Genomic DNA, 24,185 nt, shown 5'->3' on the forward strand with positions numbered 1-24,185 from the left:
TCATCTTAGGAGTCAGACTCTACACTGTTGCCCCTCCTGACTGGACTTCCCCCAGAGGCTTACTATTGCTTATTGGGTGACCCTAAGGTGTAGCACTGCACTTACTTGTCCACAGGTTTCATCTGCTGTCGGGTTAGCCACAATGGCTCCCTCTAACTAAGGTCATAGAGCCCACTTTTATTGGCCCTCTGCTGTCTACTCCTGAGCACACTTCACCGTGGTTTTCCTGGCCCCAGTCAGTCCTGGTCTTCTGCTGCCTGGTGTGCTGTTCCTCCGCACTGCCTCTAGCTTGTCTGGCCAGGCAAGGGGGGCAAACTCTCATATCATCGCTACTGGCAAATGGACTTTCCAGCTTATCCCCCTCAGTCCCGTACCGGCACCCCCACTGACTTCTTCCACCTGGGATGGACACCCACCGAAGGTTGACCTCCACTTTGATGGATGCCAACTTCTTGATACCTCCTGGGAACCTCATAGACAGTGTTGCTACCATGGTCCTCACTCAGTTTACCAGCTAGTAGATATCTATATCTGTGGGGGCCCTACGCCTCAACAGCCAAACACCTGTCCTCAGTTCTGCTCGCAAGCCTAGGGATGGGAGTCATGGGTGGCGACTTGTCCGGGAATGGAACGATGGTTCCAATGGGTGGTGGAGCCTCAAACAGCGCAGTGACATCCGGATTTCCTTGTCATGAAACGCCACCCCATTCTCTTGCCCTAACAATCTCTATACCACTCACTCTCTCAATCCTAGAACCCAATGCCACATCATGGGCTACAGGAATCCCTCTCCTGTTGGGCCAATATCACTCTATAGGGACCAACCCCATGGCCAAGTTCATGATTAAGTCTGTGTTCGCCCCAAGCCTTGCAGAGTCAGACAGAAATTAACTTGCCCCGGCTTATCCCTGGGTCCCCCATCCTCACACAGCAAGCATCTATAGCACAACTGTTAGGTGTGATTAATGCCTCCCACCAAGCACTTAACCACTCAAATTCAACCCTAGTGTCTGACTGTTGGATCTGTATGAAGCCCAGTCCTGTCCAATACCTGGGTGTCATCCTCAACCAATCCACTGTGTCACCTCCCACCTCGGCACCGGGGACCTCAGATTATCCCTTTCTGGCTCTGGTACTGCTGTATGGAAACTCTTCCTCTCCCATCATGGGCCACAGTCAGGTCTGTGCGCCTAACAACACTTTTCTGGCTTGTGATCAAGGTGTATACATCTGCATCACCCCGCACAATCAATCATGCATGCTTGTCAGTCTCTTACCCGATCTTTCAATCCTCCCCAGGAGTGATGCCCCACTCATATGGAGACTTCCTAGCCGCCCTCGACGCTCCCCCGCAGCCATCCCCCTTATCGTGGGTCTGCCGGCTGCATCAGGTGTTGTCCTCAGTGCCACTGGCATTGGGATGTCTCAGGTTCAGTACCAGGGGCTAACTCAACAACTCACGGCGGACTTTTCTGCCCTCACTCAGCCCTGGCCCTGCAATGCCAACTCAATTCACTGGCCTCAGTGGTCCTCCAAAACAGGTGCAGGCTCGAATTACAGCCCTGCAGGGGGGGCTCTGCCTCTTCTTACAGGAGGAATGTTGTTTTTATGCTAATGAGTCGGGGGTGGTCCAAGAAACTCTGACCCAATTACAGGAATGAGTAAATCACCTGTGGGAAGCACTCCAGCAGACCACTTGGTGGGATTCCCTCTCACAATGGTTCCCTTGGTTCGCCCACCTCATCGGCCCCCTCCTATTGCTTCTCCTTATAGTAGCATTTGTTCCTTGTATTCTTAATGCCCCTACTAGGTTTATCACTACTCAAATTGCTAAGATCAGACTCCAGTTGCTCCTTACTCACTATCGCCCCTTAGAAGACGAAGATGATGCCCTCTAAACTAGGTGTTTAAAGGGGCATCAAAGGGCGGAATGATAAGGAAAAATCTGTGTCCTAAGATGGCTGACCGAGCCAGCAAGCGAGTCCCAGCCCCTGCCCCGGGGCTCTTCCGGGTTCTTCTCTCTGCCCTGCTTCCCACATGCACCAAAGTGCCAAGTATGCAGAAGTAGAAGTGTATAAATTACCCCGTTTGTTTGTGCTCAGGGCTCAGACCTTTGGAGATCATTCTCCTCGGAGCCCGCCGGCGTTAAATAAACCTCCCATCCTCCAAGATCTCCGGGTGCCACTTGGTTCTTCCATCGGGCGATCCAGTCCAGGTTCCGTAACAGTAGTAGCCAGCCCCTGACAAGGCTCCCAATGTCTTCCACCTCCTGGTATTCGTGTCTTTGTGTAGTCCCTCCTATTGTATCAGGGTTGGTCTGTGTGACCAATCAATTAACAGCAGAAGTGATGATTTGTCCCTTTCAAGGCTCAGTTAAAGCTGGAAAGAGAACTTTCCAGGGGCTGCTATTTCTTCTCCTTCTAGGGGACAGAAAGCCCAATGAATCCCCACTCTAATCACCAGGCCGGGGTGGAATGGCCAGCCCCAGTGCACATAGGCATCTCAGGTAAAATGTGATGGATTCATTCTTTGGAAAGATATCTAGGGGTTCAGGAAGTGTGAGCTTTTTTTCTGAATTTGCCTTTGGTGTCTGACTATGTTCTTCACCATCAACATTTGTGGAATTATTGTTCCTTTCAATTACCATGCAAACTTCCAAAGGGGGGAAGACGCATGCATGCAGGCAGTCATTTGGGTACAGGTGGAAAATATTAAATCTCTAATTTTATTTATGTAAGCAGTCTGCTTCACAGAGATGACTTGTGAGATGTAATCAGAAACGACTATGCTTCGTTCTTCTACTCTCCCTTTAACTCTTCTCAGGGGGCTGGCATTTCCTGTGCCCCGGGCCAAAGCCCTCTGCAGGCTCATGACTTTTCTGGGCACCCAGGTAATTCAAAGTTCTATGGTCCTGTTTCACAAACTGCAGCCTCAATGTCTAAGGTACAACGTAAGTACAAGTGAGCAAAGGAAAAGGGCAGAACTGATGCTTCTGTTCCAAGATAAGGTGGCCACACTGATTTAACAAACAAAATGAAACAATGATGATCCAATCAAATCTGACAGGAAGGTAGCCCCTTGCCATGCAAAGCAAAATTATGAAGATGGCTATTTAAAATTCAGGATTTATATTCATAATCATTGACAATGACCCTCTCAATGTATCTTGCACCATGAGATATTAATTACATTAGCACACAGTAGAGAATTTATAAACAAGCAAAAAAAAAAAAAAAAACCCACCACATTTATTGAGGATGTGCCCCCCCAATTTTTATTGATATTGGTTGGCAATTAAAAAACGAGACTCCTGCTTTATGTTTCCATGCGAGCCTCACTGCTTCCAGAAAGATGCCCACAGACTTCTCGATTGAACTCCTACAGCATTTGTGGACAGGTCCACCTCAATATAATTTCATTATTCAGTCTCCCACTCTGATCTCTCGTGGTTTCATTTTATGAACCACGGAGTTCATAAAATGAACTTCCCAAGGACAAGCCAACATCCATGCTGCTTGCCACCCACGAAAGTGGCCTGATAATACCACAGAGGTGTATTAATGCCTGCCAGGAGTTCCACTTCCTTTTGGCCTAGAGTTGGGGAATTATAAAGTTATCCTAGCCCAAGAAAGACAAGGGGTGGAGAGTGGGCAGGGGGAGGAGAAGGAAAAAATTTTTTAAAGCTCAAAGAATCTGGAAGATTTGCTCTATTCAACTCCTTAAAGAGCAGAAATAAAAGCCAAAGCTATCACAAAATATCACTTAATTTCTAATATTATATTATTCTAGTTCAATGATTCTTCTTGGACATAAAGAGGAAGCATGTGAGGACTGAGAAATTGTGAAATTCTGGGAATCCAAGCTCTCTTGGACAAAGCAATAACCTCAGGTTTTTTCCTTCCCACCATCCCTCCTTCCTTTGTTCCATCCTCCCTCCCCTCCCTTCTTGGATTCCCCTTCCCATCCACTGAGGCCCTATGGTCGTTTGTCCGGAGCTGGGTGCTGTGAGAGAGTTCAAGGAAGAGTAGGTATGCCCAAGAAAAGCTTGCCACTTTAACCCCTTTGGGAACAGAGAGATTGAAGGAAACAAATGCGAACCAACTGGACGGGCAAGAAGTATATGCAGTTGATTCTCCTTATTTGCAGCAATGACGCTCTATAAAGTCGTTGTGAATACTGAGTTAGTTATTGAAGCCTGAACCATTGCTCCCAGGGGAAACACAGTAGGGTTCTGCGAACTTTTGGTTGCATTTTCCAATCAATACATGACCTTGTTTTATGTGTGTTTCTGTCAAAGTACCTTATTTAATATACAGTTGATTCATTACCATCACACTCATCGCCCACTGCACTCTGAGTCACGCCTGAACGAAGCTTATCTAACACGTGTTTGCTCTCCATGCGGCAAATCATAGCCTTCCTGTGCTTAGGAACATGAGACAGCAATTGAGCGTTTGCTTGGAGGACATTTTAAACAGTGAAATGACCGACAGAAAGCACAAAAATGTGAAAAACATGACATTAAACAGACCACAAAAAGGACACTCATTTATAGTATAAGAGGTGGAAAAAAGAAGGCTCAGCTTTGCCTAGTTCAAGCCCAGCTGAGAACGTTGAGCCTCAGGCAACTCAAATTCTTCACTGCTCTGTGTGTGTCCACAAGTAACCACGAAAGGGCTACAAGTATTGATTTGGGGGTAACAAATACATTTTAGTGAATGGACAAACTCACGAATATGAAATCTGCAAACAATGAGGGTTGACTGTGTGTGTGTTTGTGTGTGTGTGTATGAGTGTAAAGTTCCCATTCAGAAAAATGAAGGACCAGCAGGGGAAGGACAATACATGGGGGGAAATCTTTCCGGAGAACGGGGCAGCGAACAGAGTGAGGGGAGTGAGCAGGGAGCGCCTTCCAGCCCTGTGACCTAGGGGAGCCCGGTAAGGTGCATCTGTGGGAAAGGAGTAGAGTCTGGCTGGAGAAGAAGCTGTGTTGGAGGCCAGGAAGGGAGGCAGGGTGCGAGGTAAGGGGAAGTGCATGGCTCAGCTTGAGAAACACTAAAACACACATCTGTGGGAGAAGGTGAAGAGCAAGTCAAGTATGTGAGTCTCTTACATGGGTTTGCTCAACTGCAGATACCAAGTATAAGAGGCCTATTATAAGAAATGACAAAATACTAGTTAATTCCTCAAACACAAATTTGTAGATGAGAAGACTGTTCAGAGGAAAGCCTTTGAGGTTGGTCTTCGCTGCAAACCTACTTCATAAGCTAATAGCAATAACCTGCTCTGTTGGCAAACAAGAGAAATTGGGCTCCAAGCCAGCCAACCCGAGACAGAAATACGGCTTTTGAAAACAGTAATGACACTTGCCAAGCCCCACTCATGCTTTAAGCAATCAGAACAAAAGGTGTAAGTACCTGCTCTGATGAAACACCACTGGCTACTTAGCAGGAAAAATGTAAGTCGAGCTGGAATCTCTGATTCAGAAAAAAGCCCAGTACAGCTGAACCTTATAATCAGGTACAACTAGAAAAGAAACAGTAGTGACTGAGAGGAAAAAAAAAAAAAAAGGATGATCTAGATCAGCATTTGTGAAGATTGTTTTTTCTTGTAACTTGAAAACAGCTTCCCAGACGTGTTCTGGAAGGTGCACAGCAGCAGCATTCGTGATAACTCAGAACCAAAAACTCCCCTAGTGTCCATCCACAGTAGAATGGATGCATATATCTGGTCTATCCACACATGTAATGCTACACAGCAATGAAAATGCATAAGCTAGAACAATACACAACAATATAAAGGAATCTCACAAACATATAAGCTACAATATCCAGGCATGAGAGCACCCACTATACATTTCTGCTTAAATAAAGGAAATATACCTAGCAAAACACATAGGAGTACTGTGTTGTTGGAAGTCAGGCAGCGACTGCCGCTGGGGGCAAGGTTCACAGAGAATAGAAGGGAATTGGAGGGGGCCATCTAGTGGGGTGGTGGTAATAATGCTCTGTATCTTATCTGGGTACTGATTGCACTGGCGTGTGTTCAGTTTATAAAGCTCAGTGAGCTATACACTTATGATGAATGCCCTTTTATGAGTGGATAGTATGCTTCCATAAAGAGGTCTGTAAAGTGTTTCCCATTAGCAAGAGGACGGTAAAGGGTATTTTCTGTTGCAAGCAAACACACTGCCTGGTGACATGAGAGGACAGGGAAGAGTTCACAAGGCAGCTTTCTCTTAGCCCCAAAGGCAACAAAGAGTAAAGCACTGAATAAAAGGATCCCTGGGGTCTCCTGGGAAATCTCATTTACTCATTTATACCTCTGTTTATCCATCCAATGAACATGCTCAGAGAGGGAAAAATACGCCATCTGGAAATTCAGGACACCCCATCTCATCGGGGAGAAGGACAAATAAACCGACATTTATGTGGCGTGGTAGGTGCTGTGTTGGAGTTGATGAAGCATGACAGGAGCACTGATTTGAGGATCCAGGGCCAGAACTCCAAGAGGAGTACTGACATGTTTGATAAATTCTTGAACTGAATTTCTTCCAATCCCAAAAGTATCCTTTCAGCCTCTAAGGCAGTGGTTTCATTTAATATGCACACTGATCACTGGGAGTATCTTATTAAGATGCAGATTCTGATCCAGCAGGCCACACATGGGGCCTGAGATCTGTGTTTCTGATGAGGCTTTTAGGAGACACTAATGCTGCTGGTCTTGGAACTGTACATGGTGTGAGAGAGAGAGAAGGTCACGTGACCAGTAGTCCCACCCAGCATGGCTTGATAATCCATCCTGCTCAGGCTAGTCCCTCCTGTGGGCACAAGCAGAGACACAAACAGCAAATCTGTGTGGGAGGCTCTCAGACCCAGTCTGCTCTCAGTCAGGATAGGGGTCGGAGAGGGGGGAGACAGCGGTGGGGGGCGGGGGGAGGAGTGAAGGCAGGTGGAGAGAGTCCCTTATGCTATTTTACTAAATTGGAAGAACTCTGCCTTGTGCTTCTTTCATTTCTGGCCTCCCCAGCTGCCCAAACCTTTTCTTGGCATGAACAGACTAGAGATATGCTTAGTAAGTATACAATTCTTGCACAAACAAAAACAAATTTAACAGAAAAATGGAGAAACCGGTCAGGGCTGTTTCAACCATTTTGTGAGCTAAACATGAAAAAAAAAGGAACTAAAATAACTTCTACTTTCTCACGCATTGGAAGGAGAACATGAAGGGCATCACATACACCTCTGTTCTGTTAGGACAAGAGACTCGACTAGACTCCTGCCCAGACTGGAGGGTGGGGAGACAGAGTCCTGGGAGGGAAAAGGAGAACTCTCTCCAGGAAAGATGGGGGCTGGATGGGGATTAAGGCTTAAGGAAGAGCACGAGAGAGCTGAGATCTTGCAGAAGGTGCTTTCAGCTTGACTGAAACCTGGCGTGTGTAGGTGATCCTTGCAGAGCTAGATAGAAATGGGAAGTCACGTGTTAATGCACCTATTGCAATTTCTCAATTTTCCTAAATATAAATATATTTCAAAAACAGATGTTGCAAACTCTCTTTAGAAGTCTATTTTGGCATGATCTGCTTATTTCCCATGTCTTGGTTACTTCTCATTTCCCAGGTCTTCCTAAAAAACTCTTGCTAACAAAACAAGAAAGAATAGATATTGAAATTATCAAAATAGACAAAATAAAAACCAATAGAAATAATACCGGCAAACACGTAATAGATGATCATGATACCAAGCACAATGCTAAGCACCTCGCATACATTATCTCATCTCATCCTTTTAACAACCCCATGAGACACAGGTATCTCAGTTATTCACCCAAAAGGATTGAGACTTTGGGGGGTTTAGTAACTTTTCCAGGTGAGCAGTCAAGCTGGAATACTTCCTGTTCAAATGGCTCTGTAAGTATATGTACTACTTCTTTTTATAAAACTTTATATGTCACTTTTTTCATCCTTAATAAAGTCTCCTTTTGCATATAAGCTCTGATATTATTCTTATTTTATAGAAACAATGGAAAACTTTATTTGTTAAACTTTCCCAATTCACCATTGGATACGAAGAACACTTCTATTGTTTGTGAATTGCTATTTTTGTATGCTCTATATTTGGGTGTCAGTGGAATCTTAGAAAATAATTGCTACTGTATATCTGTCTTTTGATTAATCTATTAATCAATTTGAGGCATTCATTTGCAGTTGCCTGTGACTATCTTCTTGAACACATTGGCATAAACTCTGTGGGCTCCTGGTAATCGATAATGGAAGACAATGATATTGACATTCTTTTATTCAGACAAACAAATTATCCTTCCTCCATAAGGAAAATCATTTGATTATGTGTTCTTTGACTAAATCAATTCTGTTGCATCATGTTTGTCACCCTTGATTTCGTAACGCCTAGAATATTTTTAGGCCTCAAAAAATGTATGCAAATGTCAACCGTGTCATGGATTCTTAGGCCCCATAAAATTCAGACTTTTGCAAGTATAAGATATTGGATTTCATGGTTTGGCATGTTTTTATTTTATTTTGTTTTCCTTTGCCTTGCTGGGGCCAACACCAGGACACCCCCATACATAGCATCTTTTTCTGTTAACTGGAGCCAAATTTAATTGTTAGATCATTTTGATACAGAATGGAGCTATGCAGCTCTGGCCAATGCTCAAGTCATCAACTATCTCCCACACTTCTTAAATCTTTATTTTTCTCTTCTCTAGAAATCCTTTCACCTCTATATCTAAACATGCTAAAGGTTCTCTTTCCCTAAAAAAAAATAAAGAACACTTTCTCAATGCCATATGCCTCTCTATTCCTCTTTTGTCTTCCTTTCTCACACTGGCTCTTGACAGAGCAGCCTATGTTCTATTTCCCTCTTCTCTTTCATTGCTCAAGCTATTGCCTACTGGAAGGCATCCGCCTTCCACTAAACTGCAAAACTCAACAAAACCACAATCCTCCCTACATCCACCCATTGCTAAATCCAAAGGAGGCTCCTTATTTTAATGGTCCTCCCTACATTTAACATTGCTGGTTGGCTCTTCCTAATTTATTTCATGAGTTTTTCTTACTCTACTCCCCCCTTTTCAAAAACTTCAGCGTTATTGAGGTATAATCAACAAAACTGTAAGATCTTTAAAGTGTACATTGTGGTGATTTGATATATGCCTACGTTGTGAAAGGACTGCCTCCATTTTTTAAACTTTTTTTGTTAAAACCTCGTGTTCTCCCAGCTTTCAACCTGTTTTCACTGCTCTTCTCTTTACACGTGCTACTTGGGCTGAGCTTATCCACTGTCATAACTTTACATACCACATTACTTGACCTTCTCATATCTACCATAAACTTCCTCAGAGCTATGGACTTAAACATCAGTGATTCACAGACATCTCCACTAGAGTCCCATATGCTCTCAAACTCCTAGGTCCAAAATTAAACTTACATCATCCCCACGTAAATCTGTCCTCTTCATATGGTCTCTATCTCTGGTTAATGATTGCTCACACGCAGAAGCCAAAAATCTGAGGATCATCTTAGGCTTCTTCTTAATCTGTGAATCCACTTGTCACTTAAGTATTCCTTCCGTTTCCCCCTTTCTCTCTATCTTTACTTATTCCTTACGTGAGGCCCCCACATCTTCTTCCTGGACTATTTGAATAGTTTCCTAACTCACCTGCCTCTGGTTTTGATAACTCCTATCCATTCTCTGAATAACTACCAGTGTTCTCTGGATGACATGAATCTGACCATGTCCCTCACGTGTTTACAATTCTTCAATGGGCCCCCCCATTCATGAATTCAGGATTAAAGATCCAGCTGTTTAAAGTCCTCTGAGACCTGTCCCCTTCCAGTTTCTCCAGTTTCAACTCTGAGGTCCCATCCCAAAAGAAATCATCCTTCAACCTTTCCTCACCTTCTGAAAGGGCCCCAGAGCTGAGCTAGATGTCCCAGCTCTGCATTCCAATCTTGCTGCCCACACATACTCCTATCACAGAATTCTCTCATTACAGTATATTGAAATGACCTTCCTAAGTTTCTGAAATGGGAATATTGGCTTATTCAGTTTTTGCTCTTCAGGGCCTGGAAATGTACTAAATAATAATAAATAATAATAATAATAATAATAAAATAATTATAAATAATAATAAAAATAATATAAATAAATAATAATTATATTTTTTATTTATTTATTTATTATTTTATTATTTATTTTATAATTAATAAAATAATAAAAAAATAAAATAATAAAATAAAAATAAAATAAAATAATAAAAATAATAAATAATAAATAAATAAGCACTAAAGAAAAATTTGTTGAACTGACAATTTAGCGTGTGTTGGGTTGCCAACATGGCAAGCCAGAAACGAAACAACTCTTAAAATGTAAAGCTACAGCTAATTTGACATTATTTCTTTCGTATTAACTTTTAAAATGTTTGGAGAAGTATTTTCATCGTGGTGGTTGTATTCCGATTTAAAAAAAAAAAAGAAAACCAAAAAGTAGACCTTTTTGTGCCTCCCCGTCGGGGAATCGAACCCCGGTCTCCCGCGTGACAGGCGGGGATACTCACCACTATACTAACGAGGAATCGCACGCAAGCAGCTCTTCCGACAAGACTCTTATTGCTTATCACCCTGCTCCGTCCTTATTATTGGCTACTGCCAATAGGTTTGACATTCTGCCATTGCAACTTCCACCGAAGTTGAACGAAACTAAAATGGAAGCACTCGATTGTTCTCCCCGTTGCACTTCTGATCATTTCCGTCCGCTCGCGGTCCTCCAGCTGGCCCCTCTTCCTCCTCCTCCCCTTTCAGGAATGCTCCCGGTCCTCTCAGCACCTCTCCACACACACACTCCCAGGGAGCAAAGCGCAAGCCTTGTCGCGCTGCACCACGGGACTTGTAGTTCCATCCACGCTACACCTCACTCTTCTCTCACTTTAAGAAACTTCCCTTCCCGGCGGGCGCCACGAGCCTCTCTTGCTCTTCTTTACCTCCCTCTCTCTCTCCTCTACCTCTCAGTCGAGTAGTCTGGCTGTTGGGTTTTCGGTTGCGGATCGTCGTGCGGAGAGACTCCCCAGAGCCATGCCCGAGGTAGTGGATACGTGCTCCTTGGCCTCTCCGGCTTCGATCTGCCGAACCAAGCACCTGCACCTGCGCTGCAGCGTCGACTTTACCCGCCGGGTGCTGACCGGCACCGCCGCCCTCACGGTGCAGTCTCAGGAGGACAATCTGCGAAGCCTGGTACGGTGGGACGCGCGCCCAGTGCCTGCCTTCCCCGGCCGCCCGCTTCTCGTCCCTCACCCCGCTGCTGCCCCTTCCCAGCCCCACGTTCGGGTCTGCCCCGCGCATGCCTCGGTGCCCCTCCACAGCCCGCAACTCATTATTCCTCACCTCCCTTTCAGCCCTCACTCATTTCTCAGCCTTCCGTTCCTCGCCCCCCACTCACCCTGTATCACCTCCTCCCAATCCCACTTCTGTCTCTGCATCCCTCCGTCACCCGCTACATATATATACCTCAGTGTCTCCTCCTGCACCCCACTCCCCAGACGCCCCTCCCCAGTCCCTAGCACATCCTAGCACCGCATCCACGTCCTGCTCTCATCCTGCGTTCAGGCTTCGTTTTAGCCCGAATCCTCCCTCCCCGCTATCCTACTTCCCAGCGCTAAGCCCCCTGTGGCCTCCCCATTTCCTCGGCCTGCAGCCCAGAACTCCCTCCTCAGGCCCCAAATTTCTTCCAATCCCCAGCGCACCTTCCTCAGGCCATAGTCTCATCTAAGTCTCAGACCCTCTGCCCTGCCGATGTTGATCCGACCCTTTCCTCCCAGGCACCTTATTTCAGCCCGCACTTCTGCAGGATAGGACCCGTCGACCCACGGGAGTCTTTCCTCAGTCCCTCTACCAGTCATTCTCAAACCCCGTAGGTTTGAGACCCCTCCCTACCCCCTGCTTGGATACTTCCAGTCTCAGCTAACTCTAGATACAGCTCTTTTTCTCCAGGGTCATGATTCTTACCACCCTTCTCTTCAAATAATGTAATGACGGGTGGATCATTCAGGCTTTCTAAGCATATCTCAGTACAATGTATTATAGTTGGTTCCAAGGAGCGAGGAATTAATTGCGCTTCGTAGAAAGTAATATACTTCTACAACATCGCTAAGCCACTTCAGTAATGAAGAACTTGTTTAGATTTATGGAATGTTATTAAATTATTTTATCTGTACAACATAACCTGTTTTCAGTGTTCTTACTCAAAGTGATAGTATTTGGATTGTACCTCTCACCTGAAAAATTTCATAGGTGAGCATTTTGGAAATAAGAGGGACAAGAAAAGACCAGCGACAGTGTATTGTGCATAGAGTATTGTGATATCTACTTAAGAATGACATTAAGCAACCTGATCACTGAATGTTGTAGGCTTGATGGTGGGAAATCAGTGGGGTCAATTAATTGGGCATAATAATAAATTTAGATAAGAATTGATGGTTCTCATGACTCCTGTTTGTGTCATAGGAGTATATTTTGAGTTCATTAATGTGAACTAATAGAGCAGGTAACCTACTCTTTGTCCTTTAACATCTTGCTAGACTAATTCTGATTTGAAAAGTAGGTCGACTCCCCTATGTATTGATATTTAGTCACCAAAAGTACTACAGGAAGAAAATAAGGTATTACAAGCAAGAAGATAACTACGTCCCTGTAGGTTGTACTTTGGTCTGCTTGAAGTACCATGCTATCTTTTATTGCAGGCAGCTTAGCCCTGGCAGGATTGGCTGAAGTCCCATCTCAATGAGATTTCCCTTTTTATTAAAAGAAAGTAGATTTTGATAGTTTATCACTACTTACTATGACCTTGCACTCTCACCTATTTTGTACAAATAAAGGTTGACCTCTGATCCTTGAGGAAGCAAGAGACAGAATGCCTAAATTTTGAAAAGAATGTACCTTCAATGTTCCAACCTCAAAGCTGCCCGTTGTTTTTGCACTCCCCAAATCTGACAGGAGACTTTTAAATCATGATGTCTGGTTGGCATGTCTGTTTAGTAAATTGGAGCCTAGCATGATAATAATGTTAGATTTTATACAAGGAAGGCTACTTGTGGTGAAATCTGTTTATAATTGTTTGCTTATATATAGTGGCAACTTGAGGCCAAGAGTTCGGTTTTGCTTCTTCAAACTCAGCTTCTTTCCTCCACTAGATTACAGTCTCTTGAAGGTAGGGCTATGTTTCATGGCTCTTTGTATCATGTTCTTAGTATAGCACCTGCCATGTAGACACTCAAAAGTTTGATGAACTGATGGGTGAATTCAGTTTGAGTGCAGTGCCTAAGCCTTATATGGGCTGCACTAGTCATAGTGCTAACTGTATCTTGGAGGTGAGAGGACCCGGTGGCTGTGCTTGCTGAGGACATCAAGTGTCCTTGCTCTCTCCATTCTTGGAGTCCTTGATGCTGGGGAATGTTGAAGGAGCTCTACTAGGACTAAATCCCAGCTTTTCTAAAAATCCTTTTGAAGTTTTGGGTTATTTGTGCTCAAGTTCAGTGTTCATTTGTGATAACTTCCAAGCATTTGTTTCTTTTATTGAAATTTTCACCTTTTTTAGGTGTTCTGTCAGCTGGTGACTCAAAGAGGTTTTAATGTCTTGGCCAAGATCATATACTAGTAAGTGGCAGAAGTCAGGAAGTGAACACAGATCTTAACGACTGCAAACCCTTGGGTCTTCACTAAGTAAATGGCTGAGCTGGGAACCAAATCAAGGTGTTGTTTTGGTTTGGGTTTTAACAATAACCCCATTTTTTTTTTCATTATGGCACCCTGCACATAACAAGTAGAAAATGTAGATAGAGACATAATACTGAGGCCTAAAGCTTTTTAATTTAAGCGATGTGTTGTCACAGAAAGAATTTGAGTCCACTTAAAACAACATATACAGTATAATAAAATTAAAAACAATTTAAGAATTTGGAGGAAGAGAGAATAAGGATAGAGAAAATCAAACACATGGCGTAAGGCCCTAGGAAAAAAGAAGTGGGTTGTGAGGTTTACGGGGAGCTTCCCAGCAGCCTGTGCAAAAAGGGAATTAGTTATAACATGGCAATTAGCCAGCTGCTTAGAAGTAGAACTGTTTTTTGGGGTGTTATTCAATGAGGATACTGTGAGATATAGTAAATTATATCCCTAATAACTTCCTACTGTTGGTAGGTCTGTTTCTTATAACTACCTATGGTATCTCAGCCTTATATATATAGTGGGTGTTCGGTAAAACTTTGTTAAAAAGTACTAGTTCCAACTTTCAACCACCCAGTTTCCTTTTTTTTTTCTATTACTCTTTTTGATCAATTGTTTAACAACATTTATTAGTGAAATTTGAAGGGGAATTTCTTAAGTAATTTGAGAATGATATTTGAGGTTAAGACTTGGCAATATATGGCTTAAACACTGCATTTTCTCTTTTCTCTTGGCTCAGGACTTGCTTCATGCATTAATTGATACCTACGATTTTTTCAGGCACTGTGCTAAACTCTGGGAATGCAAGCCTAAGTAACATTCTGTGTCTTCTTAGGAACCCTCAATCTAGTAGAAAACATACCATTCTAATGTGGTACAGTAAATGCTATAGGAGAGATGTGGACTGACTATTATAATAAGTACAGAGGATATGAAAAAGATTTCAAAAAATAGTCATGACAATAATCTGGCTCTTCTGATTCTGATTAGATTTGAGAAGTTTAGGCAATACAGATAATCAAATATGTCCCTCTGGGAAATGAGCCAGTTGATTCATCCTTACGGTTGTAAAAGCAGTATAAACACGAGTAGTTATAGACATAGATATTCTAATCAAGTTTTTAAAATAAGTCAGATAGCCAGAAATAGATACTGGAATATGAAGGGACAAAGGAGTAACCCTATTCTTAATAAGATATAAACCTAATAAAACCAAATATTCTGAATATGCAAGTGCAAGAAGATAAGTCAGTTCTACTAATACAGAGTAGCAATTGTTGAGGTACCCCTGAAAGAAAGTAACCCAAAAGGAATAATTACCTATTCGGAGGAAAACAGATGACACCCCTAACAAATTCAGCCGCTTAAAAAAAAAAAAACAAAAAAAAACCAAACCAGAATGGAGATTTCTTTCCACCTAAATATTGTTGACTCCAGAGAGGTAGAAATCAAATTAATGATTGCCCTTGTGACTTTTCCTGAGCTTATCATGCAATGAACTAGCCTGAAAGAGAGGTAACTGGCCTTCTAACTCTGCATGCTATTGCCGGCCAGATTTCAGTAGAAAGATGCCAGAGGTAGGGAGATCAGATCGCAGGCAGTTCTAAGGCAGGGTCTGACCCAGAGTGGTGGTAGAAGGAAAGAGAAAAAAGTATGAGGACAGTGTGAAAGAAAAACGTGTTAATTGGCTATGGGGGCTTGGGCAGTGGGATCAATTGTGGATTATTTGAATGTCCCAAATCTTAGGTACCTTGTGGATTCTGTTAACGGAAGAGAGAAATCAAGGGAGAGAATGGATTAGGGGACATAAGGGTGGCTTCATTTTTAGAATTTTTAGAAGCCCATTGAATATGAGGCCATATTTCCCTTGGAAATGTCAAGCAGGCAACTAAGAGATCCAGCGGCAGTCCTGGGGGAAGGGATACCGACCAACTGTAGAAATAGTAGTCATCAGCACAGAGGAATTGGTTGGTGATGTGGGATGAGCGAGAATTAGGGAGTGTGTCCGATATGGCAAGAAAATCAAGGGATCCAGGGATGCTTGGATGGCTCAGTTGGTTAAACAGCTGCCTTTAGCTCAAGTCAAGATCCCAGGGTCCTGGGATCCAGCCCCATGTAGGGCGCTCCCTGCTTCTCCCTGCCCCTCCCACTGCTCATGCTATCTCTCAAATAAATAAATAAAATCTTTTTCAAAAAAATCAAGGGATCGAGGCTAGAACATTGGGACAAATTCATTTTTAGGAGCTAGAAAGGAGGGGAAGAAACAGCATTAGACGAGTAAGAAAACCATTTATGTGTAAAGTCAAAGAAGCCAAGGAAAGGACTTCAAACAGATGATGTGGCCTATAAGGGTTATGAGCGGACAGAGGTCCAGATTACTGAACAGAAAGACCTCTTGATCAGGAGGCATCCCCTTTCAGTAGCAGAGGAGTTGCAAGCCAGACTGAAGAGAGGGAAGGAGGAGAGATTGATGAAGAAGTGGAAATAGTCAGCCACAGGTTGCCCATGGAGCCTAAGAAAGGGAGGAGACAAATGAATAGTTATCAGGGCAGAAGGATCAGGAGAAGTTTTAAACATAACATGGGAGACTTGTTTAGGTTGTTCAGAAACAGTCTTGTGGCATAGGAAGGTGGACGATTCTAGAACAAGAGATTAGTTGAGAGATAGTGAAAGGTATGGTCTCTAGGGCCCAGAGGATTAGGGGGATGGAGAACACTCAGAGGCTTGTTGCCTCTCCTTTCCTGCCCAAAGCAGTTGTCCAAAATGGGCCACGGCAAGTAGATACGCTCTCTCGGTCTTGTGTAGATCATTCGGTCAGACTTGCCACACCAGGTTGGGCTCTTTCGATATACATAACGGCGATGTGCAGCCCGCTTATTTGCCTAACAAGTGCCAAGGTTTGTTTTAAATTCCGGATATATGAAAGTACATAGGAGCTGGACTATATGAATTCCAGGAAGAAATATATGGTAAGGAGTCATGGTGAAGCTTAAGCTATAGATGATTTTTTTTTTTTTTTTGTGGCAGAGAAGTTAAGTTTTAGGAGACAGGGGCAAAGGCATTTTAACTTAGATTTGACTTACACTTAAAACCGTAAATTTGTGTGACTATCCCAGAATTACCTAGCAATATGTATATGCAAACTTTAGAATGAAAAATCTTTCAGGGAGCTTAGAGTCCCAAGAGACAGGACCTACACTAACTTTTGACTCCTTTAATTCCTGTAATTTCACTCTATTTTACTCTCTATGAGCATCTAGTTCTATACTGTAATCATTATAGTTAACCTATATCTAATATTCATGTTCTCTGGTGTATATTAAACAATTTTCTTATCATTTAAAAATACTTACTTAATTCTAGACTTTGGATACAAAGGACCTCACGATAGAAAAAGTGGTCATCAATGGACAAGAAGTCAAATATACTCTTGGAGAAAAACAAAGTTACAAAGGATCACCAATGGAAATCTCTCTTCCTATTGCTCTGAGCAAGTATGAATGTTATCCTTATCTTTTATATAGCTAAATAATGGAGAAAAATGTTTTTAATTTAGACAATTTTCCTTTCCTATTTCTAGTTTGTGTGTATGTAGTAATTGGTGTTCTTACTGGTCTGCTGTTCAGATTAAAGCTTATAGTGAAAATTATATGTTCTTAAGACTCTAAAGAAATTCATTGTGTAAAATACTCAAGAATAGAACTTTTGATAACTGTTACTTCTTTACTGATCATGGGAGTGGTCTAGAGTGATGATGGGTGCATGCCATCTTAAGGAGGCATTTCAGGATGACCTGGGAGTATATCCCACTCCTTGATAAATTGGGAAGGGGAAAAAGGGTGGAAAACCATTGGCCTAAAACAAGGGTGATTGACCCCACCTTTCAATGGCCAATGTTTTCATGCCTTCTCTTGGCTGTTTAAGAAAGAGAAGGGCAGGGCACCTGGGTGGCTCAGTCTGTTAGGCGACTGCCTTCAGCTCAGATCATGATCCCAGTGTCCTGGGATTGAGCCCCACGTGGGGCTCCCTGCTCAGTGGGGAGCCTGCTTCTCCCTCTCCGTCTGCCCTTACCCCTGCTCATGCTCACTCTCTCTCGTGCTCTCTATCTCCAATAAAATAAATAAAATCTTAAAAAAAGAAAAAGAAGGGAAACACCCGCACGTAACTTGTGAGGTAGATATCATTGACCCTATTCTACAGATCGAGAACGATGGCCCAGAGCAGTCAAGTAATCTGCCCCAGTTCACAGCACCACCAGTAGGTGGCAGAGGCAGGACTCACACACCGGCGCGAGGCTGGTCTCCAGAGTTCTTGCTATTTCCTCATTATCAGTACTGCTCAAACTATCTGGGGCAAAGGACCAGTTCTGGTTATTTCCAGTCTGTCACAGACTGATTCTTTTATAAAATGCAATAAAAATGAATTACTAGGAAGAAGAGATTAAAAGCAAGCACACGTTTTTGATCCCTAGATTCAATGGACGTAAAAGTGACTCTACAAGTTTCTAAAGGCTTACTCTCCATTTCTTGACTTGTCCAGTAACTGTTTGCAGACCAGCACGGCTCGGTGTCATCCTCTGGCACCCACCGCTGTGTGGTAGTCAAACTTCCAAAATTATTTCTTCCGCTTTCCCACTGTCATGAAAGATTGCATGATACCACAGGTGCAAAGTGCGTGACACACAGTGGTGTATTGAATGAATATTAGTCCCTATTATGTCTTCCTAAGCACTTGGCGTGGTAGGGTGGAAGGGATCCAGAGGCAGGCATTCAGGTAAGAACTGGGGATGCAGCATTCCTAGATCTTAACTCTCCATCAGTAACAAGACCTTATAAAATATCATTTGTATTATTTAGTCTGTGCATTATGAATTCAAACTTTAGTTAGATTAAATTATACTCTACTAATATATTTGTTTGTTGCATACAGAAATCAAGAAGTCGTTATAGAAATTTCTTTTGAGACATCTCCAAAATCTTCGGCTCTTCAGTGGCTCACTCCTGAACAGACTTCTGGGAAGGAACACCCATATCTCTTTAGTCAGTGCCAGGTACAAAAAGTTCTGGAATGATTTATTATACAAAAAATTCCCAGCACATTCAGTTTACTGAAGCAAAGTGGACAGTGGTCTTATGGATACTCAGGTCTTACCTAAGATAGTATTTTAATTTATGTTATAAAAATGATATATATTTTCATTGCTATCTCATTATTAACATATTCATATATCACTTTTAAAAAGAAACTCCCTTCAATTTGAAATCATGTCCACTTAAAGTGGACTGTCTAGGTCATATTTATATTTATAATCCTAGCATAGAACTTGGCATTCTTGAGTGGACACTCAAGAAATGGTTATGAAACAGAAAGGAAAAATTAATAAGACAAAAGTAATAGGTACTGGTTATGAAAAGTGTTAACAGTAAAGAAGTGGAGGGCGCCTGGGTGGCTCAGTTGGTTAAGTGACTGCCTTCCTGCTTCTCCCTCTGACCCTCCCCACCCCACTCTCTCTCTCTCAAATAGATAAGCAAAATCTTAAAAAAAAACAGTAAAGAAGTGGAAAGTGAAAAATCAGATTTTTCAGTCTTCTCCAGGTACCATTGCCCAGAAGTGACCACCACTGAGTTAGGTGTGCAACCATTCCAGATTTTCCTTATGCTTTTACAAATGTATATGTTATGTAAACATATTAAATGACCTTTAAAATGATACAATTTAAACTATTTCTGTTTTCTGTTTAAAAACTAAGAATAAAGAATCCTATCAGTAGAGACAGTCTGTCACAAGGGTAATACATATCAAACTATCTTCTGAAAGGGAAAAAAACTAATTCCGTTAGTAATTAAATAATTTACAACTAAAGGAACTCATTTCATTAAACACTAACTGTATTTTCCAACATTATATTAGATACTTTGCATATTTAATCCTCTCAATATTCCTAAGTAATGGATACTACCTTAGACTCAAATTTAAATACAAGTCTAGATGGTATTGAGAAAAACCGTTCTTTCTCCTTCCTTTTCTTCTTACTTTTTACTTTGAAAGTTTGCTGCAAGATTGGAATGTCAAGCGTCTAGCAACACTCCCCAAACTGTTTTCCTCAGAACATCTAATGGGCTTCCCATTAGATGTTAATAATTAACCAGAGCAAGATAGTTTCCTGTTAAAACAAGTGTAAGAATTCAAACAGGTTTCTTTATTGTAGGCCTTTTCAGAGTCTCCAGGAGGCTAATGTTCCAAATGGCTCTTTAAGACAGGGATGTAGTATGCATGGTTCTCAATTTTATTTCACTAAAGAGCCTTTTTGCTCAGGATCCCTACCAGCATCACTGAGTACTGCTGTTACTCTGAGCAGAGAGTAGGAGACGATGCTTAATATTGCTTCATGCTTCAACTGAAACGTGAGGATTGACCATACATTAAAATGGGAAATCAGACTTTTCTATCCGCGATCTGAAAAAAATGGGAGACGTATTTTTAAAAAGAATGTGTCAAAGGGCAGTGCTGCAATTTTAATAATTTCTGAATGACTTGATTTATAAGAAAGGGGAATAGCTTTTTCTTTTTCCCTCCCCCCTCCCAGGCCATCCACTGCAGAGCAGTTCTTCCTTGCCAGGACACTCCTTCTGTGAAATTAACGTACAGCGCAGAGGTAAGTATCACAAATTATTAACTGAATTAAATGACTCATTTAAGTAAATGTGGTATAAATGATAAGCAGAGTTAATAACTGGATTTTTATAGTTAGTAATATTTTACTTAATTAACTTCTATATGAGATATGTAACAAAGAAGATGTGGACCTCATTTTGCGTCTCTTTTCTAAAAATTTTATTTTTAAGTAATCTCTACACCCACCGTGGGGCTTGAACTTACAGCCCTGAGATCAAGAGTCACATGCTCCAGGGGCGCCTGGGTGGCTCAGTCAATAAGAGTCTGCCTTCGGCTCAGGTCATGATCCCGGGGTCCTGGGATCGAGCCCCGCATTGGGCTCCCTGCTCCATGGGAAACCTGCTTCTCCCTCTCCCACTCCCCCTGCTTGTGTTCCCTCTTTGGCTGTCTTTCTCTCTGTCAAATAAATAAAATCTTAAAAAAAAAAAAAAAAGAGTCACATGCTCCAGCGATTGAACCAGCCAGGCGCCCCTGCATCTCTCTTTTATTTATTTATTTATTTATTTATTTATTATTTAAGATTTTATTTATTCTTTTGACAGAGAGCACAAGCGGGGGAACGACAGGCCGAGGGAGAGGGAGAAGCAGGCTCCCCGTTGAGCAGGGAGCCCAATGCACAGCTGGATCCCAGGATTCTGGCAGTGCATCTCTCTTTTAAAGGCAGTTTTGAACATAAGCGTAATAAAAGGAAATGGGTACTATTCTGATTTTAAAAGGAACTCAGAATAGCGGACCTCAAAACAAGAATTTGGGGAAAACATCTTTTAACTTAAAAAAATTACCATTTGCAGGATTAAAGGTTCTAGAAATGCCCTCTATAGCCACGTGAACCTCTTTCTAGGTCCCCTAAGAGGCATAGATTGCAGACTTATCTGACTACATGTCCACCCGATTCCTGTTGTAGGTACTGCTAATCCTTTTACAAAAAATAATAAGTACTAACTAACTAAGTAATACTGAAGACATACATACCTACATATGTACATACTAGGTCCCAGGCCAGACCTACTCAGACCAAGCAAATAGAATTGAGGACTAACCTGTCTTTATGGGGGCTTCTTGGTTCTGAGATCATCCCACAACTGAACCACACCTAGTATGTATAGTGCTGTGGAAAACCATATACTTGGAGACGAAGAATCCCAGGTTTTGGACTCTTCTCTACCACTTACTAACTGCATGACCTGGGGCAAGTCTTATGGCCTCAAAACCCTGAGTTGTCTCATCTGTATAACACATCGCCACCTAAATAAAGGGAAGAAGCAGAACTCAATTATTTCCCAAGTGCTTTTTAGCTCTAGACTTACGGTTGTTGTAGCATTGGTTTTGGAGGTTCTGATTCTGTGTCTGCCTCAGAAATAGCTTTAAATACTGGGCCAGGCAAGAAGAATATGAAAATCTAGAACTTCACGGGATGTATGTTTGCTAGATCATTAATATTGAAGGGATAGTCCTTGATTCTAGCATTCATTAGAAATAAAACTCAGAATCATGGAGCTTGGGTGCACATTCAAGTGACCATAAGGGGGCTCCCTGCTCAGCGGGGAGCCTGCTTCTCCCTCTCCCTCTGCCCTTCCTTCCACTGTGCTCTCTCTCTCTCTCTTGCTTTCTCTCTCAAATAAATAAATGAAATCTTAAAAAAAAATTTTTTTTAAATGACCATAAGGTTTGCTCCATCAGCATCTTTTCCATACAAATTCCCAGAGAAAATATTTTACAGTTTTGGGCAATAACTCTTAGTTTCTCACAATCATGACCCTTAAAAAGCTCTTTGATTTGTAACTCCAAGTGTATGGTTTAAATATAAAACTGTTCAAAACTGTATTCTCTGTCCTAAAGTGAGTATACCTTGTGAATCTGTTCTGAGGGTGTGGAGGAGGACAGGGGTGACTAGCCCTGCCAGGAAGGTTGCTGGGCTTTTCTTCCCTACTTATTCTTTGCAGCAGTCCTATGAGAAATTACTCTTGTTTGATGGGGAAACTGAGGCTTAGGGAGATTATTTTCCCAAGTCCATGCCGTTAGTAAGTAGCAGAGCTGGAATTCTAATCTAGTTTCTACCAAATGCTCTTAACATGGATGGATGAAGGATAGATAGATACCTCACATTCATTTTTAAAGAAGCCAGTTTTATATATCGCTAATTTTATTTATAAACCTGATATGTCCAAACTTACTGGGCTCATTGTCTATTACACATGCAGTTTAAGATACATAGACTGTTTTCTTTAGAACTGGAAATGACTTCTCTTCTTGATTAGGTATCTGTTCCTAAAGAATTGGTGGCACTTATGAGTGCCATTCGTGATGGAGAAGCACCTGACCCAGAAGACCCGAGCAGGAAAATATATAAATTCAGCCAAAAAGTAAGATCTGAGGGCCTCCTTTTTTGTTCTAATTGCTAGTGAACTGTAAATAGCTTTTATCCATCCAGAGAGTAAAATTGCTTTTGAAATACTTCAGAATTTCAAAAGCAGCTTCTGTCTTTTGTGTTCTTCATTTCTTTTGTGCTTGTAAAATGTTGGGCTCTATTTACAGAGCTGGACTAAAGAAAGGGGTTGCTGGATAAGCAAAGTAGGGAGTGTGGCCTGATCCCATTCTCCCTCATCTCAGTTAGCAGCAGGTTTTCTGTTGTTTTAAGTTACACTTTTGTCCACCCTCCTACCACAGTGCAGGCCTGTGGTTATTTAGTGTTTACAAATGGAAGAGCTATATTAGACCCCCCCCCAAAAAAAACCCCAACTCTGTTACAGTCCTTACGGTTAAAATTCCTATGTAGCTGGTAATTTGACTTGTATCTTTGACCTTTAATGAATTAAATGTGTTTATGCATTTTTTTTTTTAATTGACCTTCTAAAGAGAACATGTAATTGAACCACAGTGGACAATTTTGCTCCCACCCCAGCATCTGGGATTCCAAGCTCCCGAACCTTCAGCATCCTCTTATTGCTGGATTATTTTATACGTCTTTCAAATATACCAGGAGTGTTTTTAAAAAAAAGGAAGTAAAAAATTGTTTTACGTCAAGGAAAAAACCAAAAAGCTTAAGAAAAAAGCACAGTTCCTTCTTATGGGTTAATTTTTGAGAAATGCTTGAAATGGACCCGGTAATATTATGTGCAGTCATGTCTTTCACATTTCAGACGCTGTCTTTCCTAGTAAAATAAAAGAGAAATACATGTTTTGAAATGTTTTACATCACAATTTTGAACTATTTGACCCCCTAAAAATGAGAACAGTGAGATTTGAAAAGGAATTTACTTACTTTTAAATATGAATTATCTTACTCTGTAACATTTCTAAGTACTAATTTGAGCATGTGTGTGTTTTGTTGTTTTTTTTGCCCCTTTAGGTGCCCATCCCCTGCTACTTGATTGCTTTAGTTGTTGGAGCTTTAGAAAGCAGGTGAGCTTTTGAACAAATCTTGAGGTTTACAAAAATATTAAACTTCAAGTATCTTGAACCTCTGGCAAGATTAACTAGTAGCTCATTTGTGCACGTCTCAAGATACCAAATTGACAGCTCTGGAAAAATTCAAATCTAATTATAAAATGCAAATAACAATGAATTTTAAATGAAAAAGTCTTTACCAGTCACCCTTCAGATTTTCTAGGTATTACAGAATGAGCATACTCTCGCCTTTAGTTAGAGATCTGGATTCCAATATAAGTTTGAACCCGTCACTTCTCATAACTTCCATTTCCTCATCCTTGAAATTGTAATATCTCCCTTTTCCCTAGTTAAACAAGTGAGGTAAAATATGTTAAAGCACTTGGAT

At 41.8% G+C, this 24,185-nt stretch overlaps 1 protein-coding gene, 1 long non-coding RNA gene and 1 other non-coding gene across 5 annotated transcripts in view; 1 reads left to right on the forward strand and 2 right to left on the reverse strand.

Moving 5' to 3' along the window:
* Positions 1–10,523: 10,523 nt before the first annotated feature.
* TRNAD-GUC lies at positions 10,524–10,595 on the reverse strand. Its single transcript has one exon. It is a non-coding gene; the product is annotated as a tRNA-Asp (tRNA).
* Positions 10,596–10,959: 364 nt separating this feature from the next.
* Positions 10,960–24,185, forward strand: part of LTA4H (leukotriene A4 hydrolase) — a 33,301-nt gene continuing 20,075 nt past the window's right edge. For 2 of the 3 annotated variants that reach the window (XM_034987806.1, XM_034987807.1), the window contains exons 1-6: positions 10,960–11,251; positions 17,099–17,229; positions 18,665–18,785; positions 20,322–20,390; positions 22,669–22,773; positions 23,760–23,812. In XM_034987806.1, coding sequence (XP_034843697.1) covers positions 11,093–11,251; positions 17,099–17,229; positions 18,665–18,785; positions 20,322–20,390; positions 22,669–22,773; positions 23,760–23,812 — 638 coding nt within the window. In that variant the 5' untranslated portion in view covers positions 10,960–11,092. The remainder of the gene's footprint in view (positions 11,252–17,098; positions 17,230–18,664; positions 18,786–20,321; positions 20,391–22,668; positions 22,774–23,759; positions 23,813–24,185) is intronic. The other variant, XM_034987808.1, reaches the window with a different exon arrangement.
* The window catches only part of LOC117998865, a 29,634-nt gene continuing 25,121 nt past the window's right edge, over positions 19,673–24,185 (reverse strand). The window contains exon 6 of the long non-coding RNA XR_004676111.1: positions 19,673–20,191. This is a non-coding gene — a long non-coding RNA (uncharacterized LOC117998865). The remainder of the gene's footprint in view (positions 20,192–24,185) is intronic.

The sequence above is a fragment of the Mirounga leonina genome, unplaced genomic scaffold (assembly GCF_011800145.1).
Source record: "Mirounga leonina isolate KUSES-001 unplaced genomic scaffold, KU_Mleo_1.0 Mir_418, whole genome shotgun sequence".
Taxonomy (NCBI): domain Eukaryota; kingdom Metazoa; phylum Chordata; class Mammalia; order Carnivora; family Phocidae; genus Mirounga; species Mirounga leonina.